This window comes from Cinclus cinclus, chromosome 8, assembly GCF_963662255.1.
Source record: "Cinclus cinclus chromosome 8, bCinCin1.1, whole genome shotgun sequence".
Taxonomy (NCBI): domain Eukaryota; kingdom Metazoa; phylum Chordata; class Aves; order Passeriformes; family Cinclidae; genus Cinclus; species Cinclus cinclus.
This window is the reverse complement of record NC_085053.1, coordinates 24,374,328-24,392,939: the sequence shown is the minus strand read 5'-3', so window position 1 is coordinate 24,392,939 and position 18,612 is coordinate 24,374,328. Positions and strand designations below refer to the sequence as shown.

The 18,612-nt window shown below is 40.6% G+C and overlaps 1 protein-coding gene across 2 annotated transcripts in view; it reads right to left on the bottom strand.

Annotated features, from left to right (window-relative positions):
* Positions 1-16,444, bottom strand: part of ELAVL4 (ELAV like RNA binding protein 4) — a 61,722-nt gene extending 45,278 nt beyond the window's left edge. For both annotated transcript variants that reach the window (XM_062497920.1, XM_062497921.1), the window contains exon 1: positions 15,694-16,444. In XM_062497920.1, coding sequence (XP_062353904.1) covers positions 15,694-15,810 — 117 coding nt within the window. In that variant the 5' untranslated portion in view covers positions 15,811-16,444. The remainder of the gene's footprint in view (positions 1-15,693) is intronic.
* Positions 16,445-18,612: the final 2,168 nt, after the last annotated feature.

Here is an 18,612-nt window from a genome sequence, read left to right as displayed (position 1 = left end):
AGGAAAATGAAGCTTTTTAGTCTATCTGCCTGGAGGCAAATCCAATACCCCAGAAACAAATCATTATCTAACCCTCTGAATATTTTGACATGTTCCCCACTCATAGGCACTTCTATGTGCTACATCTTTACCTTCCTGGGAGTAAAAGTCATATTTAATATTTTAAATATAGATATAGCTGAAAGTCTCAGCTCAGAAAACTAGCAGTCTCTGGCTCTCATGGCACAGATACAGCAGTCTTGCTTTCAGAGTGTGCTGCACTCAGGTTGAAATGGCATTGAAACTTTCAGGAAATTCACACTTATGGTTGCCACAATAATTGTACAGAGCACATAAATAATCCAAATGGAGAAGACAACAAATGCATTAATTTTAAGATGCTTCGGTTCAAATAGAGGAAAAAATAATTTTCCTTAATAGCTAAATTTATCCTGAACCAGTCCATTATAGGCTTGCATAAATATGTTAAACCAAAATATTTTGTCCCCAATCTGCAGTGAAGTGAATGCAGAGTTTAGTGGCAAATATTACTTGTTATCACAGCAGTGCCTGAAGGACATAAACCATGACAGCACCAAGTTGTGCCGTACAAATGGGCAGTAAGGCAGGGACTGCTGCTCTTCCAACAGAGTGACAAAAAGCAGAAAGGCAAAACCTGTTTTTTTATTTCACTTCTGTGAATAAAAAATAAGTCAAACCAGATGAAAGCACCTAGGTAAGCTGCTGAAGTTACACAGAAAGCTGTGACAGCCCCATAACACACCACCTTACTCTCAAGCCTGGCCCACTGATAGAGATACAACTCCTAAAAACCTCATCAAAAAAGAAAACCAGTATAATAATGATGCCCCAAACTGCAGGTTTTTTTGAGGGTTTCAGATAAATGTGTTCTGTTCCCATCAAGTATGGACTCGACAGTTTTGCATTTGATTTTAAAGACAAAAGGGAATGAGCTGGGGGGGGAAGCAGACACCAAAATAATTCTCAACTATTTCAACATCAATAGCTGCTAGTTGTGTAGTAGGGGAAAACACTCTTGGAACTACACATCCAATAACTACACTAAAGATAGGAACAAAGGCACCATATCGCACACTTTGCATAATCTCTTACTCTTCCTGAAGGTACTCTGGGGTAAGAAATTGGAGGAGGAGAACTACAATTATCATTCATACAGCTCAGCAGTCTGCAAAGCTCACAGGAAACACACAGGACTGGGGAGCAGGTACAGACAGGCACTCCATGCACAGCAGTTTCTGGGAAGCATGGCACATTTGTAAGGACAACAATGTTCGTCCAGAAGCAGAACAGTTGGAGTTCTGTGTTGTGTACCTCAACTCAACACATGAGATTCTTCATCAACTGCCACTGAGGTCTACACCTTCAACTATTTGCAATGTTTTCTTTGCCTCTTGCAAAGATTATCAAGAAACTATGGCTGCTGGAAACCTCAGAGGTGTTTGGCTCTATCCTTCACTGTTCTCCCAATATCTTTCCACAGCAACGGCACTTGGGAAATGGTAAGGAAGAAAGTGGTGTAACAGCTGATGGGCACAGAAGTTTCCTTCTTTCCCTGGATCATGGTTGTCCTTTTCATTAAGGCAAACTGACTTTTGGAAAGCCAGACAGTTATCTTGATTTAGAATGGTTGTACCAGAATTTGTGATAATTTCTACTGTTAAACACAATTCATACATGAAGAAATGGGAAAACACAGCCTTGATTTCACAGCATTCAAACACCACTCCCGAACGCAGATTTGGAGAAAGCATCACCAAAAACACCAGGAGAGGAAAACAGATGCGTTACCCAACCAGCACAGGTTAAAAACCCTTACAACCACTTGGATCCCAACAGAGGCTGGTGGCAGGGATGTGTCCTCCTCCTGTCCTGGGACACTGCCACCAATGGCTCCTGCCCACCTGTGTCTCTGGGGATCACCTGCTGCCTCTGTTCAAAGGTCTGCACTATTTTTGAACTGAAATAAAGACAACACAGTCAGGCTTTCGGTTCTGAAGCAACATCTACTTCTTCAATCACACTTCTGCCAAATTCATATCAGGCAATCCTGTGCCTAAAATTTCACAAGGGCTTTATTTTAGTAATTTCGTCTTTCCAGACTGCTTCTTATTCTCCCCTGTCTTTTCACTGAGGCTACTACTTGTTCTCTCAAGATGCTTACAAAGGCTAAAGGAGTCCAAAAAAAAATCTCAAAAAGATCTTTCTGATTGACACTTCAAGCCAAAATTTGATGAAACCATCCTCTTTGTCCATGGGCTGCAGTTTATTAGATACCACAAAAGCAAGAGGTCGCCAGCAACTGCATTGTCCCTCTTGCAAAAAGAGACTGTGACTAACAGAAACCATGCTTGAAATCTGTGTTAACAGGGTGATAAAAAAACAGATATACCACAAAAACATCAAGTACATGAGGAAAACTCAGAAAGACTGAAGAGGGTCTCTCAAAAGCCTGCATATTAGGCAATAAGAGCCTGCTAGAGATCAACATTTAAGAAAGATTCTCAGTCCAAAGCACATGCAGCCTAAAAATACACTGAAATGAAAGCAAAGGAAATTGAGAGTCTTTTTATATTTCTGGTTACTTTCCGAATTTCATTTTTTAGCTCAATTTTGTTTCCTAATCACTGCTTACTTGTTTGGTTTACTGACTATCACTGAGTTATATATTGCTAATCTGTAACTGATTCTATTACTGACTTGGGAATATGTATGTAGCACTGTGTACTGACGCACAGATTCCCACGGGGATGTACATGTTCATGTAAGAAGCAGACAGCTGCAAGTCTTCAGCTGCTGTAGACCTGTCACAATTCCACTTTATGGGTGGTTTTTTTTTCTCCTTTTAAGAAAATAATCTAGAATCATTTGCAACCCCGGAGTTTAGACAGCGAAACCTGTGATACGAGCCATACTGAAACCTAAAAACATCTACTTACCAGAAGGCAAAGCAAAGCAAGGACAGCGCGGGCTCTCCGTGAAGCCTAGGAACATCCAACCCCCCACTGCTGTTATTTCTACTGAAGTTCTAGAAACAAAAAGCTACAATTTTTAGAAGCCCTTAGGCAATTTAATATTCATTAAAGTTCACTGCAGTAGGATTTCAGCTCCTAAGCCATAAACTTCTCAGCAAATGCTGCCTGTATATTTTTCATGCAAAGACAGGCTTATATTAGGCAGGAATGGATGGCTTAACAAAACACACGCCCCAGTTCAGAGGTTTTAAGGCTCTGTCCTCAACAGGACCTTAATGAAGACACACTGCTAAATGCAATTAGGAAACACTAATCAACATGTGTACATCTCAACTGCTGGCAACAGCATCTCTATGGATACTGCAGCTTGCAGGTCTAAGTGAGACAGACCCCAAAATAGAAACTATGATGTTCAGCTAAGTCCTATCTCCATCATTAAAAATGTTTGCCTGCTGCAAGCTATCAGTGTTTCTCTTAAAACTTAACCAGATTAGTAATAAAAAAAAATTACATCTTTTCTGCAATTCACCTGTTAGTCTGCAGCTCAGTACCACACTAATATTGCTTATGGAAATAACCTTCTCATAAAATACAAGCATTCTTACTTCTGTAGCATACCCATGGTAGACAAAGTTACAATGAATTACTGAAAATAATATGCCATCACCATCTAAAGATAGTGAGCAGATAATACAAATTGTAAACTTGAGAAGATTCTGGGAGCAAAATAATCAGAAATCGCCTCTGAGTAAACAGAGGCAGCTGTTTACTCTGATGGTCTCTCAAGATAACTACCTACAAAATAGCTTAAATGAGTGTAAGTTTTAAAGTACTGCATGGGATAAATATCTCAGTAATGCTTAAACTCAATCTCATGCATGAAAGCATCTATGCTAAGGTCACATTATTATAGATTAGGAATACATTATTCATCAATAAAGGACAAAACATGAAGTATGTATCTGTCACAGGTCAGGCTAATAGTCTTATGCTTTATCCTAGACAAACTACTATTCTCTGTACTATATAAAAGAAGCATGCCATGGGTCAAACCAAACACCTTCCTTAATAAGTGTAAATTAACAAACATACCCTGAACAACAAGAAATTAAAAACATACCAAAACTCTTCTTAAACAGGTAAGCATATCGCATGGATAAAAATGTCCTGGTTAAAACACAATTCTGCTCAAGCACCCAATAGGAGCCCTGCCAAGCTCAGTCCCTGCTCAGGTGCAGCTGCCTGGGGACAGGGAGGAACCCAGACCACCCCTGCTGTCCTGACTCCAAGCCCCACTAAGGACATTTCACTTAGATGTCAAAAGGCAACTGGAAATACATCAGCCATTATTAGAGACCAACAGGGAGAATGTCTAAAAGCCTAAACACATATGAACTACTGCTTGAGTATTAAAAAAGTCAAACCAACTAATTTATTGTCCTCTATTTGCTATGCTTTCCTTACAACACACAGCAGCCACAGGCAGGCGCTTTAAACCTGGAGCTGGATCTACTTCCATCCATTTCACCTCAAACAAGTTGGTGACAAAAGCCATGCTGTCATTAAAACTACTGCATCACCTAAGCACCCTGGCCATGGAAGCACTCAGCCCAGCTGCCCTGGTCCTGCCTGGTGCTGAAATGCTGGAAGAGAACGTGGCTCCTCCAGCAGTTGCATCGGCTACGTACGGCTGCAAAGCTCCTTGATCACCAAAAAGAACATCACACAAATAATATCCACTTTTGCACTTAGAGACTAACGATGGGAATTAAACTCAATTTCTATCTGTGCATTTACATTTGCGAGCACTTCTTTCAGTAGTTGGGTGATGACAAGCACAGACAATAAAAAAAAAGGATTCTAAAAATATACTACTCTTCTTCCCTGGATTAGTGTGTCTACAGTTAAATATAAACTGTGCTCTATAAATTATCAAACACAATGTCAAATTCTGAAGTGCTCTCCGGAATCTCACACAGAGCACACGAAATACAGAATGATAATTTTGTCCTGGCCCAGTTAGTCTAAAGAACAATATGCTACTGTGCTGGATCATGGAGTTAGTTCCTATCATCGGCCACACTAAAAATGGCCACAGCCACCACTGTAGCAGCACAGTGAATTTTTCAGGACCCTCTGCATCAAGCAAAGAGTTTAATTCCCTGAACAGCTGCTCTCACAGGAAGAGAATCGACAGCAACATTGTCACAGCATAGCTGGCACAGGCATATTAGGAAGAATTTGCAGCATTCATGCTTTCAGCTAAAAATCAACTTCCCCCTACTCATCTACTGCCAGTAACTTCATTTGGAACAAAGATATATTAGAACTATTTTTATTTAAGAAGCATTTATTTACATACATTATTACTTCTATGGAGTCGTGACTGTGCCTTCTGCTTTACAGAAATAGCATCTTTGCCCACAAGATCTTCTGCACATAGTAAAGCAAAAAGTCACTGACCACCATTCAAAGATCAAGAAGGACCAACAGAAGATTAATACAATTACTGCAATTAACAGTCACATTTATAAACCCTTTAAGCAGGCAGAAAAGCCAAATACCCCAAAACAGCTCTGATCCCTAAAGCAGAATGCTTTAACACTCCACCACAGTGTAGTGACTTAAATATAGGTTATTTCATGCCGTTGAGTCATGAATTTCACATTATCTAACATTAAACTGCTGCTGACTATGGGCGTCTAGATATCAGCTGAAGGGGACTGAAGAACAGCCCGGCCTCCCCTCCAGATTAGCATTCAACCCATTAAAAAAGGTTTGTTAGTATTTTGCCCATGTAGGTTTCTATGACATTCTCTAACCAGAACTACTAGAACCAGGTTGACTTCCACACACTCCAAACACTTCATAGACACCAGGAGTCTTAATTAATCCCTGTATTAAACAAAAAAATCCCCAATGTCAAACCTCCCAATGAAGTTCAGTCTACTAGTATCAATTCTCAAACTCACAAATACCAGTTTTGCTGTTAAGAGCAGTAGGGAAACATGGACTTCTGGCAAACTGTGCTGGCCAGCAGGAGCAGAGTCAGGATCTGAAACTCCATATCCTTGCTGGGCAATTAGACTTAGCCTTACAGGACGAGGCAGTTCTACCTTTAATTATAAATTATGAGTAAACTGCTGTCTTAGCTAGTTTTCCAGAATGCAACCATGAGAGACTCTTAAAAGGAAGAAAAGCAAGAAGGACACGCATCCTTCATTCGTCGTGTCCCCACAAAGGCTTTTCAACAGCACTCAACCTGGGAGAAAATACTTGGGAGTGCTCAGGAAACCACTCAGCCTCTCTAAAGGGAAGTGCATGCAATTACAGGCCAACAGGTAGGACCAGGGCACAGTTACCTGCTCCAGCAGCAACCTTTGGGGGCCTCTACATGGAGATCAGGTGAGACCACCTCACCTAGCGTCCCTCAGGAAGCGGTTTGGGTTTCCGTCCGCAGCTCGGTGAGCGGCGCCGGGCGCGCGGCGGAGCCGCTGGATCTGAAGGACTCGCGCTACTGGAGAGGCTCCAGTGGCATTGCTGCCCCCTGCCAACGCCAACATCACTTACGTGGGCACGGACGCATTACGCATGGAACCTTCTCGAAGCACCGCGAGCAGGAGCCACCTCCCATAGTCACCGGCGTGTGCTTTGAAATGAACACACATTATCGCGCCGCCGTCACCTCCAAGGGTTCCGAATGCTCCGAAGCCACCAAATGCCACCGCCCTGACTCCAAAAAAATCCTGGCACACGGCTCCAGACTGGGAAAACTACCAGCAGCAACGTGTATGGAATGCTATAGTAATTAGAGAAGTTTAATTTTAAAAGAACAGAATTAATGAAAGCTTATTTTTCCCTCAGAATTCAAGGACAAATAATTTCCCATCACAACAGCATTGCTGACGCAATTGCGCGTGCCTTAGCAACGAAGGCATACTACAGCATTTTATATACATCATGCCTCTAAATATTGTCACAGCCAGGTTTGCATCTGACTGTGCAATTACATCTCATTTCCAGAGAGGACACACAAAGGTTTAGCTATCCTTTGTTTTAATTAATTATTTTTATTAATATGCTGTCTTTTCTCCCCATTTAATTAACAACTCCTAACTGGTTCTCAGCATTTCCTGACTTGCACAGGTTTTCTTAGCCATTGAGGTGAAAGTCCTCACAGAAGAAAGACACTGACAAGGGTAGAACAATAAATAAGATGGGCTCTCCGCTTCCTCCCTACTTTTGGGGCTCTAAAGAAGCAACAATGCATCATTAGGGAACACAGATTTTCACTACAGAAAATAAAGCTCAACCTAACATTGTTGAGCTAATTCTTAATGAATTCATGCAAGCGATATAAATGCTACAAATAAGACAATGTGAGGCAGTTCCAAGAATTAACTGTATTATAATAATCTCATCTGAGATTAACACTGATGTTCCAATGCAATTGCAAACTCTGAATATTTAAATGAGTAAACAACAAACAAAAGGTCTCATCTTCAGTGCCCCAAGCTATCATCCAAAACTAGTTATAATTAAAGGTGTGAACAACAGAGTAACAAACCTGCAAAGTCAAGGTTCTGAGAAATTAATGGGCATCACACCACTGCACCAGTTCAAATTTATCACTCATTATCTCCCCGACTAGCACAGTGCTGTTTCACATATTAGTGCCTTCTCCTTCTTCCTCCAAGCCTTTTCCTGCCTTTTCTAGATGGCTAATTTTATACAATCACTGCCTCTGACACATTGAGACCTTTTCTCCCCCCTTTCTTCTTCTTGTTGTAAAGCTAGTGACTTACACAAGCCCCCCGCACTTAAAATATTCCAATTTTTAAAATAGTAAAGACTGATTATTAGAGGGGAAAAAGCAAGCAACCATTCTCTAAGTATCTGTTTCTCCAACATCTTCCCTTCACATTATCTCAAATGGTTAAAAGTACACTAAGGCAAGGTACAGGTACCCCTGAAGCATGTTTTATTAGGATTAAATCTCTAGTACTTGTTGAACTGCAACACTGCCCTCCTCTCCACAAAGTTCCTTAGAAAATTAAAAATGTGCCTTCTTTCAAAGTTGCTCCAAGACCTACACTGCTGATAACTGGACATTTACAGAAACAACTAGGAAGTGTTACACTACACAAAAGCCCTTTCCTTCTTCATCCAAACCCCAGCATTCTCCTCAAGGTCCATTCAAATAAGAAGATACACATGCACAAACACACAAAAATACATGCGTACCCATCTCTCCACCCTACACAGAAAGGAAAAGAGCAAGAGGAGAGGAGTACAAGGGGGAGGGGTGACTTTCCATCACAGATTAGCAAATTTTACAAAATCTGGCCTATCCTTTACAGAGGTACTATGCTTTTTAACATCACCTCACTTGCAACAAAACTGTTTGTGCCCACTTCTCCCCCAAAACCCCAATGACATTGAAAAAATACTGCATTGCAGTATTTGCCAGTGCATCAGAGTGTATCCAGTTAGCTGTCCCACAGACAAACAAATGTACATTTTGATGTGTCCAGGCATTTAAATGAGGTGTCCAGAGGACACAGATTGCCAAAACGGACAAGTGGATTTGTCAAGTTATCTGCATCTCTCTCACCATCTCTCTGCCACTGTCCGTTTCTTGCCTGGGCTGTTTGCTGAAATTATTTTCAAAGTCCAAGTTCCCAAAGAAGATACCAAATTCCCCTGCCAGAATATGGGATGCAATCATACCTTATTTCTTTTGAAAAACCTCAGGGTGTAGAGTGGCTGTAGGTTATGTACCACCAGTATGACAATTACTCACAGAAAATAACCTGCATTTAATTAGTACACTCCCAGCATACCAAGTAGGAAGGTTGAGGGGAAAAAAATCCCCTGTAACTTAGATATTTTTTAAAAATTAATCCATTAAATATATGTAAGATTAATGCAACCAGATTTCTTTCAAAAGAGTCACAATATTTAACAGGACCAAATAAAGACGATGAAGACTATTTCAAACGCATTCAAATGGGATTTTTAAGTATACCCCTTCCAGATCATTGTAACCATCCTTTGTCACAACAGCTTGGGCTCACTTTGAGGGAGCTCAAAAAGGTAAAAATTAATAAAGAGGAAGAAAGCAAAGGAGGCAACCAAGCCAGTCCAGATATGGAGAGGCACCCCTGTATCTAACAACGGATCTTGATTAGCAGAATACACGGGGACAGGATTTTAAACTGATGGCTGGTATTCACATTGCATCAATATCCAATTGTAAGATTGCCTCCTTTCTGACTAGTACACTAAGACAACAGTTTTTTAAAAAGGAAAATGCCACGTCTAAGGACAACTACATCTTCTGTATCTTTTTGTCTTAACAGAAAGAGGTTTTACATTTTCATCTTTTAGGATTACTAGCAATCTTAATTCTATTTTGCTAACTTAGAGCTATTTTTCTATAGGAAGATTTACAATACAATCTTTTTCATGTAGAAAGAAAATATCACTATGTACATGCAGGCTGTATTCATTAATATAATCTTAAAACAAAGAAAAGAGGAAAACCAGGGCAGGAACACGTGCACCATAAAACAAGGATTACATTATTTTTAAACCTCTGTAGAAACACGAAATTGAACAGAAAATGAAAATGTAACTACTAGCTGATGACTCTTAAAACAAACAATGCAGCTGTGTATAATAAAAAGCATCCTTATTTATTGTCATGACTAAGTTAACAGATTTAGAACACAGTATTCTCTGTTTTGGACAGAAGAAAAATTATTTTACTCTCACGTACAACTACAATGCATGTCAGAATGCATCTCCGCACATACACAGGCTGTAAAATACGGAATTTTACACACGCGCACACCCCCTCAAGATTTTCTTCTCCCCCTCTACATTGTAAAGCAGTGCAGTTTTCAGAGGGCCATTCAATCACTTTTTCACAAAAAGGACTGCAGCAGAAGCAATACTTAAAGCAAATTAAAGGGGGTATTTAATTTTTTTTATTCCTATGTCAACTAAGCACTACCATTCCTGCTTGAATTTGCATTCAAAGTAACCCTGCACCAGAGAAAGGAATAAAGTAAAAATATCTGCAAATCCAAAGACAGAAAGAAAGGCGTGTTCTATATTCTTGCTTTGCTTCTTATGCCTCCTGATGTGTGATAGATGAACATTTTCTGGGCAACCACATTTTTTATATCTTTTACGCTACCGTCTATCACTTACTAGTCTACTATGCTTTTTTAACACTTCTAGCACCACCAGCTATTTCCCATTATTGTTTGCCACTACAATTAAGAGACCATCACAATTAACAAAATATTCAGCTGTGGTTTAAAAAGTAGAGTTGCCACAAGGAGCCCGACACTGGAAGTGGATATTGCTCCAGTAGATACAGAATAAACTGTGGCTAAAGGTGGGGCCGGAGATGAAGAGAATAATAATTTCAGTATTTTTGTAAATTCCTCCCAGTGCCTAAACCCTAAAATACGGTGAACTCCCCTGAACTGATTATTCTGCCATATAACCATCTGATTTTGTAAAAATACCAATATCACTTAACACAAAATCACTGCTTAGGGTAAATTCATTCTACCTACTGTTCTCATAGGGACATTTGCTGGAAAATTCTAAGAAATGATTTGCAGAAGCTATCAGCTGTGGGAGTTCACTATTATACCTCTGTCAACTTCATTCAATATAATTTACATTTTTTTTATATACTGCCTCACAGGATTCCTTGCAATTTTTTGCACGTACAATTTCACAGCAGGGAGGGGGGGAAGAAAAAAAAAAAAAAGATAACCCCCTTTTCCAAAGGAGAAAGAACAGATGCTTAAAACCAGATTTCTAGAAATCACTGTAAGCCTGAGCCAGAAATGTAATTAACACCTATTTATAAAGAATAATTAAAGTTGTGACTGCCACAAAGAAGAGCAAAGATAATCGAGGTAGCCCCTGCTTTTTCTTTTTTTTTGATTTTTTTTTTTTTACACTGTTTGCAGTATTCCCACATGATTGCCACCTGCTCCCCCACTCAGCTTCCCCTATGCTCGTTTCCCCGGCAACCTTTCATTGGCTTTTCCTCCCAGCTATCGCTTTCAGTTCGGCTGCTCAGTCTAATCTTATTTGTTTTACACCCATCAAAACAAGCAGCTAGACAAAGACAATCCTGTAAGAATGGGAAAAGACCGTCGCTTTGTTTCCCCGGTTATAATAAATATCCGCGGCAAAAGTCTGCAAAACGTTAAATTATGGGGCGGGGGGGGGGGTCCCCGGCGCCCCCATCCCGGGGCTGGCAGGAGGGCCGGGTATTGTGCGGGCGGCCCCAGCCCCCACCCGGGTCGCCCCGCTCGGCGCAGCCCCGGTGCCCGCAGTTGTGTGTCTGATCATGCCATTTTGCACAATCTGTAAGGAAAAGCACAAAAGAGGGGACGAGATGAGCGCGTCCGGGCTCCTCCGCCAGGAGAATACGGGCTAAAAATAGAAATACTATTTTTCACATAAATGGCTTTGACTTCTCCCGGCATTTAAAAAAGAACAAAACAACACGGCTTTCCCCACCCCCCCCCCCCCAGCCCCCACCCCGACACAAAAAAAAAAAAAAAAACCCAAAAAAAACCACACACCCTTGCTTGCTTCCATCCATCCATCCACCCATCCATCCACCCATCCATCCTCGACAGCACCGGCTCCATGGGAAACGCGATACCTGGATTTTTTTAGAGGCGATTATTAGGTTTGTATTTAAGGCTGGTGTAATAGGAAGGGAGATTAAAAGGCATCATCGGCCGCCCGCTCCGCCAGGCACACGCGGTACCATGACACCGTGACTGTCAGCAGAGACCATCCGCGCTCAACTGAAACGCGACGTTCAATGGAAACGCTGTGGAGTGCCATCGCAGCTACACACGGTAAATGGATGTACAGATACAGATGCACACACACACACAGGCAGACATATCCCACCGGAAAAAAAATAAAAATAAACAAGGCTCTCTAATTTTATTTTATGATTCACGGTCCGCCACCCTGAACAAAAGAAATTCGCGAGGTACGCGAGAAACGAGACAAAACCCCACGAGCAGGCTCTCCCCGTTCACTTACCATTTTCAAGCCATTCCACTCCATCTGTGATCACAAAGATGGACCCTTACAGCCCCTCACAGAGTCAAAAGCAAAAAGAGCGTTATGTAAAAGCTGACATTCCTTCTTACAGCGCTGCTGCCCAACGATGCAACAAAATCGACATATACTAGGCACTGCAACACATACAAGCCTCCTCCTCTTTTTATGAGGTCACGACAGGAAACTCTTTGAAATACAATATGCAGCATTTACTGAAGCTCATATAAATCACCCTCTTTTAAAATTACCATACCTATTGCGCAGTCCACCAAAAAGAAAATTACCAATCTCGAGGCTTTTTTTTTTTTAAACACCACCCCCCCCCCAATTTTGCTCTGCATTTGTATCTCCAAAATGTCAATGTGGAAATTAACTCTCCCCCACCCTTAAAAAAAAAAGCCTCTTCTTCCTTTTACATTTCAGTTAGCCACATACCAGCCTTGCATTAGAAATGAGCTTTTCTCTTTATTCTGAGAGAAATCGCAATTACCTTAAAATGACAAAGTACATCCTTTATTAAAGGATACGCAGACATTAAATATGAAAGAGAGAGCGAGAGAGAGAGGGGGAAAGAAAGGGAGGGGGGGAAAGGGAGAGATCATGTACAAACAGATCAGTAGCAGAAAACTAAATTCATGGGAAAACACAGACTGAGAATGATGCAGATTCGGGGAAAATCTGTATGTTAGCTTCTATATCTACCTCTATATAAACCCGCTACGATCAGATTTTAAATCTACTAATACCTACCATAACCATTCTTAATGGCAAATATTGGGTGTCTTGAAAGGCTTCAACTCTTCTAACGGTTTTGCTAAGGTTTCAGGGAATTATTTTATTATTATTATTTTTCTCTTTTTTTTTTTGGAAGATCCACAAAGCACACTGCTAGACGTTTGTGCAGCGAGAAATTATTATCGATAATAATAATAATAAAAGCGGCAGCAGTAATAATAATAATAATAATAATAAATAATAAGAGCCGAGTATATTATCTCGTTGTCTCAGTGTGGTGCTGCGGCGGGAGGGCGGCGGCGGCGCCGGCGGCGGGCGGAGCGCGGAGCGGCGCGGGGCGGGACGCGCGGAGCGGAGCGCGCGGAGCGGCGCGGGCCCTGCTGCGACTGGCGGCCGCCGTCCCCCCTTTACCGCCATTTATGGGGCCATCTGTCAGCGCCGCCGCGCGCTGATTGGCCGAGCGCGCCGCGCGCGCGGGGGGCGGGAGGGGGGGGGGGGGGCGGGAGGGGGGAGGGTGTGTGTGTGGTGTGTGTGGGGAGGGGGGGGGAAGGCGTTGCGACATCAGGTGCTATTGAAATTAGCCGCTGCCAGATTGACAATGTTAATGATGCGGTGACCTCTACAACAACAGAGACCAGATTTCTGAACTGCTGCTTGTGTCTAGTAATTAAGGCCCGGCTGAAGAAAAAACACGCAGCCCCGTATATACATTTTTTTAAATTTTTTTTTTTTTTTTGTTTCCCCCTGTTCCCACCCCCGGGCCCGGCCGTGCCGTACCTCGGCCATGCTCCAGTGCCTACATCTCCTTACCTCCTGCGCGCCCCGCTCCCAGGTCCGGCGTATTTTAACCACCTTATCTTTTTCGACAGTTGCTTTCCGGAGAAATGCATATTTAATGAACTGCCTCTAGGCTTAAAGGCACAACAAAAGCACTTTGACGTGCATTTAAAGCTGCATTTATTTTCAGGTACTATTGATTTTAATAATCAACCCATCTCTCCTTCCTTCCACCCGGTGAGGTTTTTTAAAATACGTATTTTTAAAGGAGCGGATTTGATGTTGCTGCCACTTGACAATGTCTAAGGCACAGCAGACACCTCTTTATCGGGCTCTGCCCCCGAACGACAGTAGTATTTCAGAATTATTTTGCCACCTCGCTTCATTATTCTTCAGCTCGACAGGAAATAAAACGACAGCAAACTTTGGGCATTTAAAAGAATTTTCCAGCTTTAGAGAAACGTGCTTAACTTAACAATGCACACTCATTAGTCCTCCGCTCGCTGCCACTGACAAACTAACAAAACTTCACTTCCAAACAGCAATATTTTACCCCCTTCTGACCACGGCAAGTTTTTAAAGAATTCTCACAAGTTAGGAAGCATTCACTGCTTTCTCTTTACTTGAGAAGTATTTTCCTAAAGCATGTTTTGTCCAAAATAACATGGCATGGCACTTTGTAATTACAACAAACCTTAAATTTACATTTATCTCCACTAAAGCAACTGAGTATTACTCTATTAATGCACACAGGATGGTTTAGTTTTACTGTCCACAGATTCATTTCAACAACTAAATATGATTTTTTTAAAAACAAAATCCTCGGTATCACTGCAAGCGTTTTTAAATGTAAGAGCTGAAAACCAAGAAAGCTAGGATGGGCCACATTATAAGCTCACTTTGCTCTTTCCTAGAGAAAGAAAATCTGACTACAAACCACCAAAACCATTTTCAAAACGTGTAAACCAAATCATCATTGTTCTACGAGTTTCATTTTTTAAAAAGTGTAAATATTCCCTCCGTACTGCTAAGCCAGGGACTGACATTCAGTACATTTTAAATTTCTTTAAACCATAGACACGCTCAAACACACACAGAGACTAAACACACCAATAAAACATATGAAATGTAGTAAAGCTCATAAAATCCAGCTATACACCAAGCAAGGAGAAAAATCACATTTAACAAGCATCATACAATCTATTTGTGGAATGAACACCGAATTCAATTAAAATATGAACAATGTGAAAGGCTGCAGAAGATTTCTCTCACCACGCATCTTTCTGAGCACATTCGTAGCTTAGTAAAAACTAGCATAGATTAAACTAACCTGTAAGATACATTTCCTAACTCAAATTTAGGTACCCATTAGACGGAACACACAGATATCAAAATGCTACAACAGCTAGTATATTAGCATAGATACTTGTGCAAACACACATCAGATATTAAACTTAGATTAGTAATGCATATTTTTTTACTTCAGGTCTCTTCAAGGGTTAATAACACCGGAGAAGGCATCCAGAAATTATTTTTAAGTCTTTTCAACTTCACCCTACTTTGTTACTATAAATTCGTTATGCATATCAAGATTCAGCCATTTTTCTGAAACAATAATCGCACGCTGCTCCTCTAAAAAATTAGCTAATCTTATCTGTCTATAAATCCAGGTACTCTACACACTGACCACTTTCCCAAAAAGCACCCCACACACGCAGCCTTTCCAAGAAATGCTAAAACAAATGCTCAAACATCCTCAGAGGCCTCTCTCTGGAAAGACAAAGGCAGAATCCTATTGTTGAAAAAGTCAACCTTATTCTCGTGCTTCCAATAGTACCATTTATCTTTCAGGGAAAGGGACTGACCACCGCATCACGGTGGGGATATTTGTAAAGCATCAGATTCTCTATACAGTCTCTCCAGCATCAGCTAGCAAGCCCCTGAGCAAAGCATATTTTTAGTGCAATCTTCCATCCCCACAAAAAGAAACTTGTCTTAAACAGCTAATCCAATATCAAAATGAAATCACAGGGTTGTTTCCCAGCCCCCCCCCCCTCCCTCTCCTTACCATAAATGAGCAGTTTCTTGACTCATTAATGACAGTTTCCCTTAAAAGAAGTGATCTCATATCACTGAGCCCCTCTCCACCACGCATACATCCCAAAGGTTGCGGGTATCTTAGCATCAGTAGCCGCTAGCAAGCTCTCTCATACAGAGCCCAGATGGACTATACCAGAAGCCAATTCAGCGTTAATAACTACCTACTCTGTGCAGTTTAGAAGCCTTACGTGGCATAATGTCCTAGGCAACAGCAGCCGATTGAAACCGCAAATAAAAGACAACCCAATTCTCCAAAAGCATCAAAAGGAAAAAAAATAATAAATTGAAGAATCATGTTTAAAAAAAAAAAACCAACCTCTTACTTGCATAAGATTAAACTGAATCCTTCACCAACATATTGAAAAAGGAGAAAAAAACAGATGCTGCCCAGAAAAAGTGACAAAATATTACCTCATTATTTAACAAAGCAGCATTAAGCGTCCTGCTGATTTCAAACATCTTGCCACAGATTTTGGTTAAGAGAAACAGAAAGAATCCTTTGCAAGCCCTCTGTCTGCAAAGGGTTCTTCAATTTTCTTGCGCACAACAGAATAGTCAATATGTTATTTCCCTAGAGTTCGCACATTAAAACATCTAGTCAGTGAGCTGAATTTTCCCCTTATCACACTGTAGACTCCTGTTATATGTACTGCTCTCTTTGCAAGATTAGCCTGCCCCAAACATGGCTGTTGTTTAAACTATTCTTTAAAGTAACAGTTCACTCCATAACCACCAGGTGGGCAGTGTACACAGATCCAAGTAACCATCTTAAAGATTTTTCTTGGAATAGCTGCTAGTTGTGATACAGAATGTAAATCCCCCCCTACACTTCCCAAGCAAGAGGAAAAAAAATTGTCACTGCTTTATGCCCTTTCCTCCCCAGCAGCGAGCCCACAAACAAAACCCTAAAATGACTTCGCTTCTAACAGATTTTTTTTTTAAAGGGACCTTAAAATTTATACAGGAGCTTTTCATTCAGCAAAAGTGGTAAAATCCAATCAGTATTGAGAACAAAGTATAATTAAAAGGGAAAGCACACCCAACTAACTGGTTTGTACTACAGAAGAACAAAAAATCAGCATTATGTTCACAAGAGGGTTCTTTCACGGAAAGACAAAATTCAGAATGCAACTAATTCTGCTATAAAATATGAACTATACCTTCAAGCAAATTGAAGAAAACTTGATAAGATACTGCTATGACTTACTGTGGCTTATTCATATATGAAACCACTGTTACACGCATCAGAGCACAAGACTGAAATACATGGGAAGGATCCAGTGTTCAATAGCACCTAAGTCTCCCAAGGTATCAAACCACCCTTATTTCATCATGCCTGCAAGCTATTTAAGTATTTTTTCCCTCCACTTTATTTAAGGTCAAATACCTCAAGAAATACTTCCATTACTATAAAAAATACCAATTCACTCAACACTCTACAGCAACACCCAGAGGCTTAAATGAGATTGGGATCTTTGTGTTAGGTGCTATACAAACACATTTGAAAAGTCATTTCATACCAAAGGATTTACAAACAACATTTACAAGACTGAAAACACAAAGCAGAGATGTGAGAAAGGACAATAAACAAAGAGCATCACAAAATGTCTTTACTGGCTGGGAAGAATAGGGCATCTCTGGCAACTACCTGTGGTAACGCAGAACCCAAAAATTTATTTACTTAGGTTAGAGAACAAAAGCATTAGATGGACAAGGGCTTCTTTAGATTTATCACCTACAAAACACCATCACCTATTTATTTCACTTATAGCAATCCATGCTAAGTATATGCAGAATAGTGATTTTCTTTGCTGGCCTTTAACTAATATTAAAGTGATGCAGTAATGACTTAACCTTCTTGAATATGTATTGAGTTTCAAGTCATCCCTTTTTATATGAGAAAGGTTATTTGCATCGATTTCTGTTTGCATGAAATAAGCTTATTTTCTCATTCACCATATGCCTTGAACACTAATTAAAAGTGTCACTTTCTTCTAATGTAAAAACGTAATCACTTAGTAAATAAGTATTCTTGGCTTTTTGGTCTTTGTGATAATCTATTTAAGTACTTTTTATTTCCACGTAACTTCAGTGCTTTGATTACCACACACTCCTCTCATACAAAGAAAAGTGTTCTACAAATGCACATTTCTGTTGGATTTTTTTTCCAAACGAAAAAAATATCTAGAATTACATCTTTAAGGACCCACACTCCTATTACCCCGAGGCAAATCCATCCAATCAATATGAAACCATTCACATGCCACCATCTGCCAAGCTGTAGAGCAATGTGGCTGAAACAGACCTCTTATAAAGCAGCAGTGGTCTCATTTTCAGTCTATTAGGAAGCACCAGAGCTCTCATGTGCAAGGACACAACACTCCAAGTCAGACCTCCTCACACCACTGTCTCCCTGCACTACTGCAGAACTCTGTAATTTTTGCTGCTTGAGTTTTCACACTAATCATCAAAGCAAGAGGGAGGAGAAAATGATCAGTAACAGTCCTATTCCACTGCAGCACAAAATAAAGAACTCAATTTAATTCTATGCTAATACAATTATAGCAAACCATTTAAATGCTGCTGCCTGTGAACTACCTGACATTTTCCATCACCTCATTTTCTACTCTTCTGGAGAACTAAACATTTATCTCTAGAAGTTTTACTCTTTTCCAAGACATTCCTCTCATACAATTAATATTTAATTCTTATCAAAGAGCTATTTTGTTGTTTGACAGATGGGAGGGTGCAGGTGGATGAGGAACCAAGGCAAGGCATTTATGAGCAAGAGATGGATCTCGTGTACAAAATGATTTAATAAAGATAACTGGCAGGGAAAGGACATTACACAATGCAAGCACCCGGGTTTGTCCTACGCAGCAGTTCA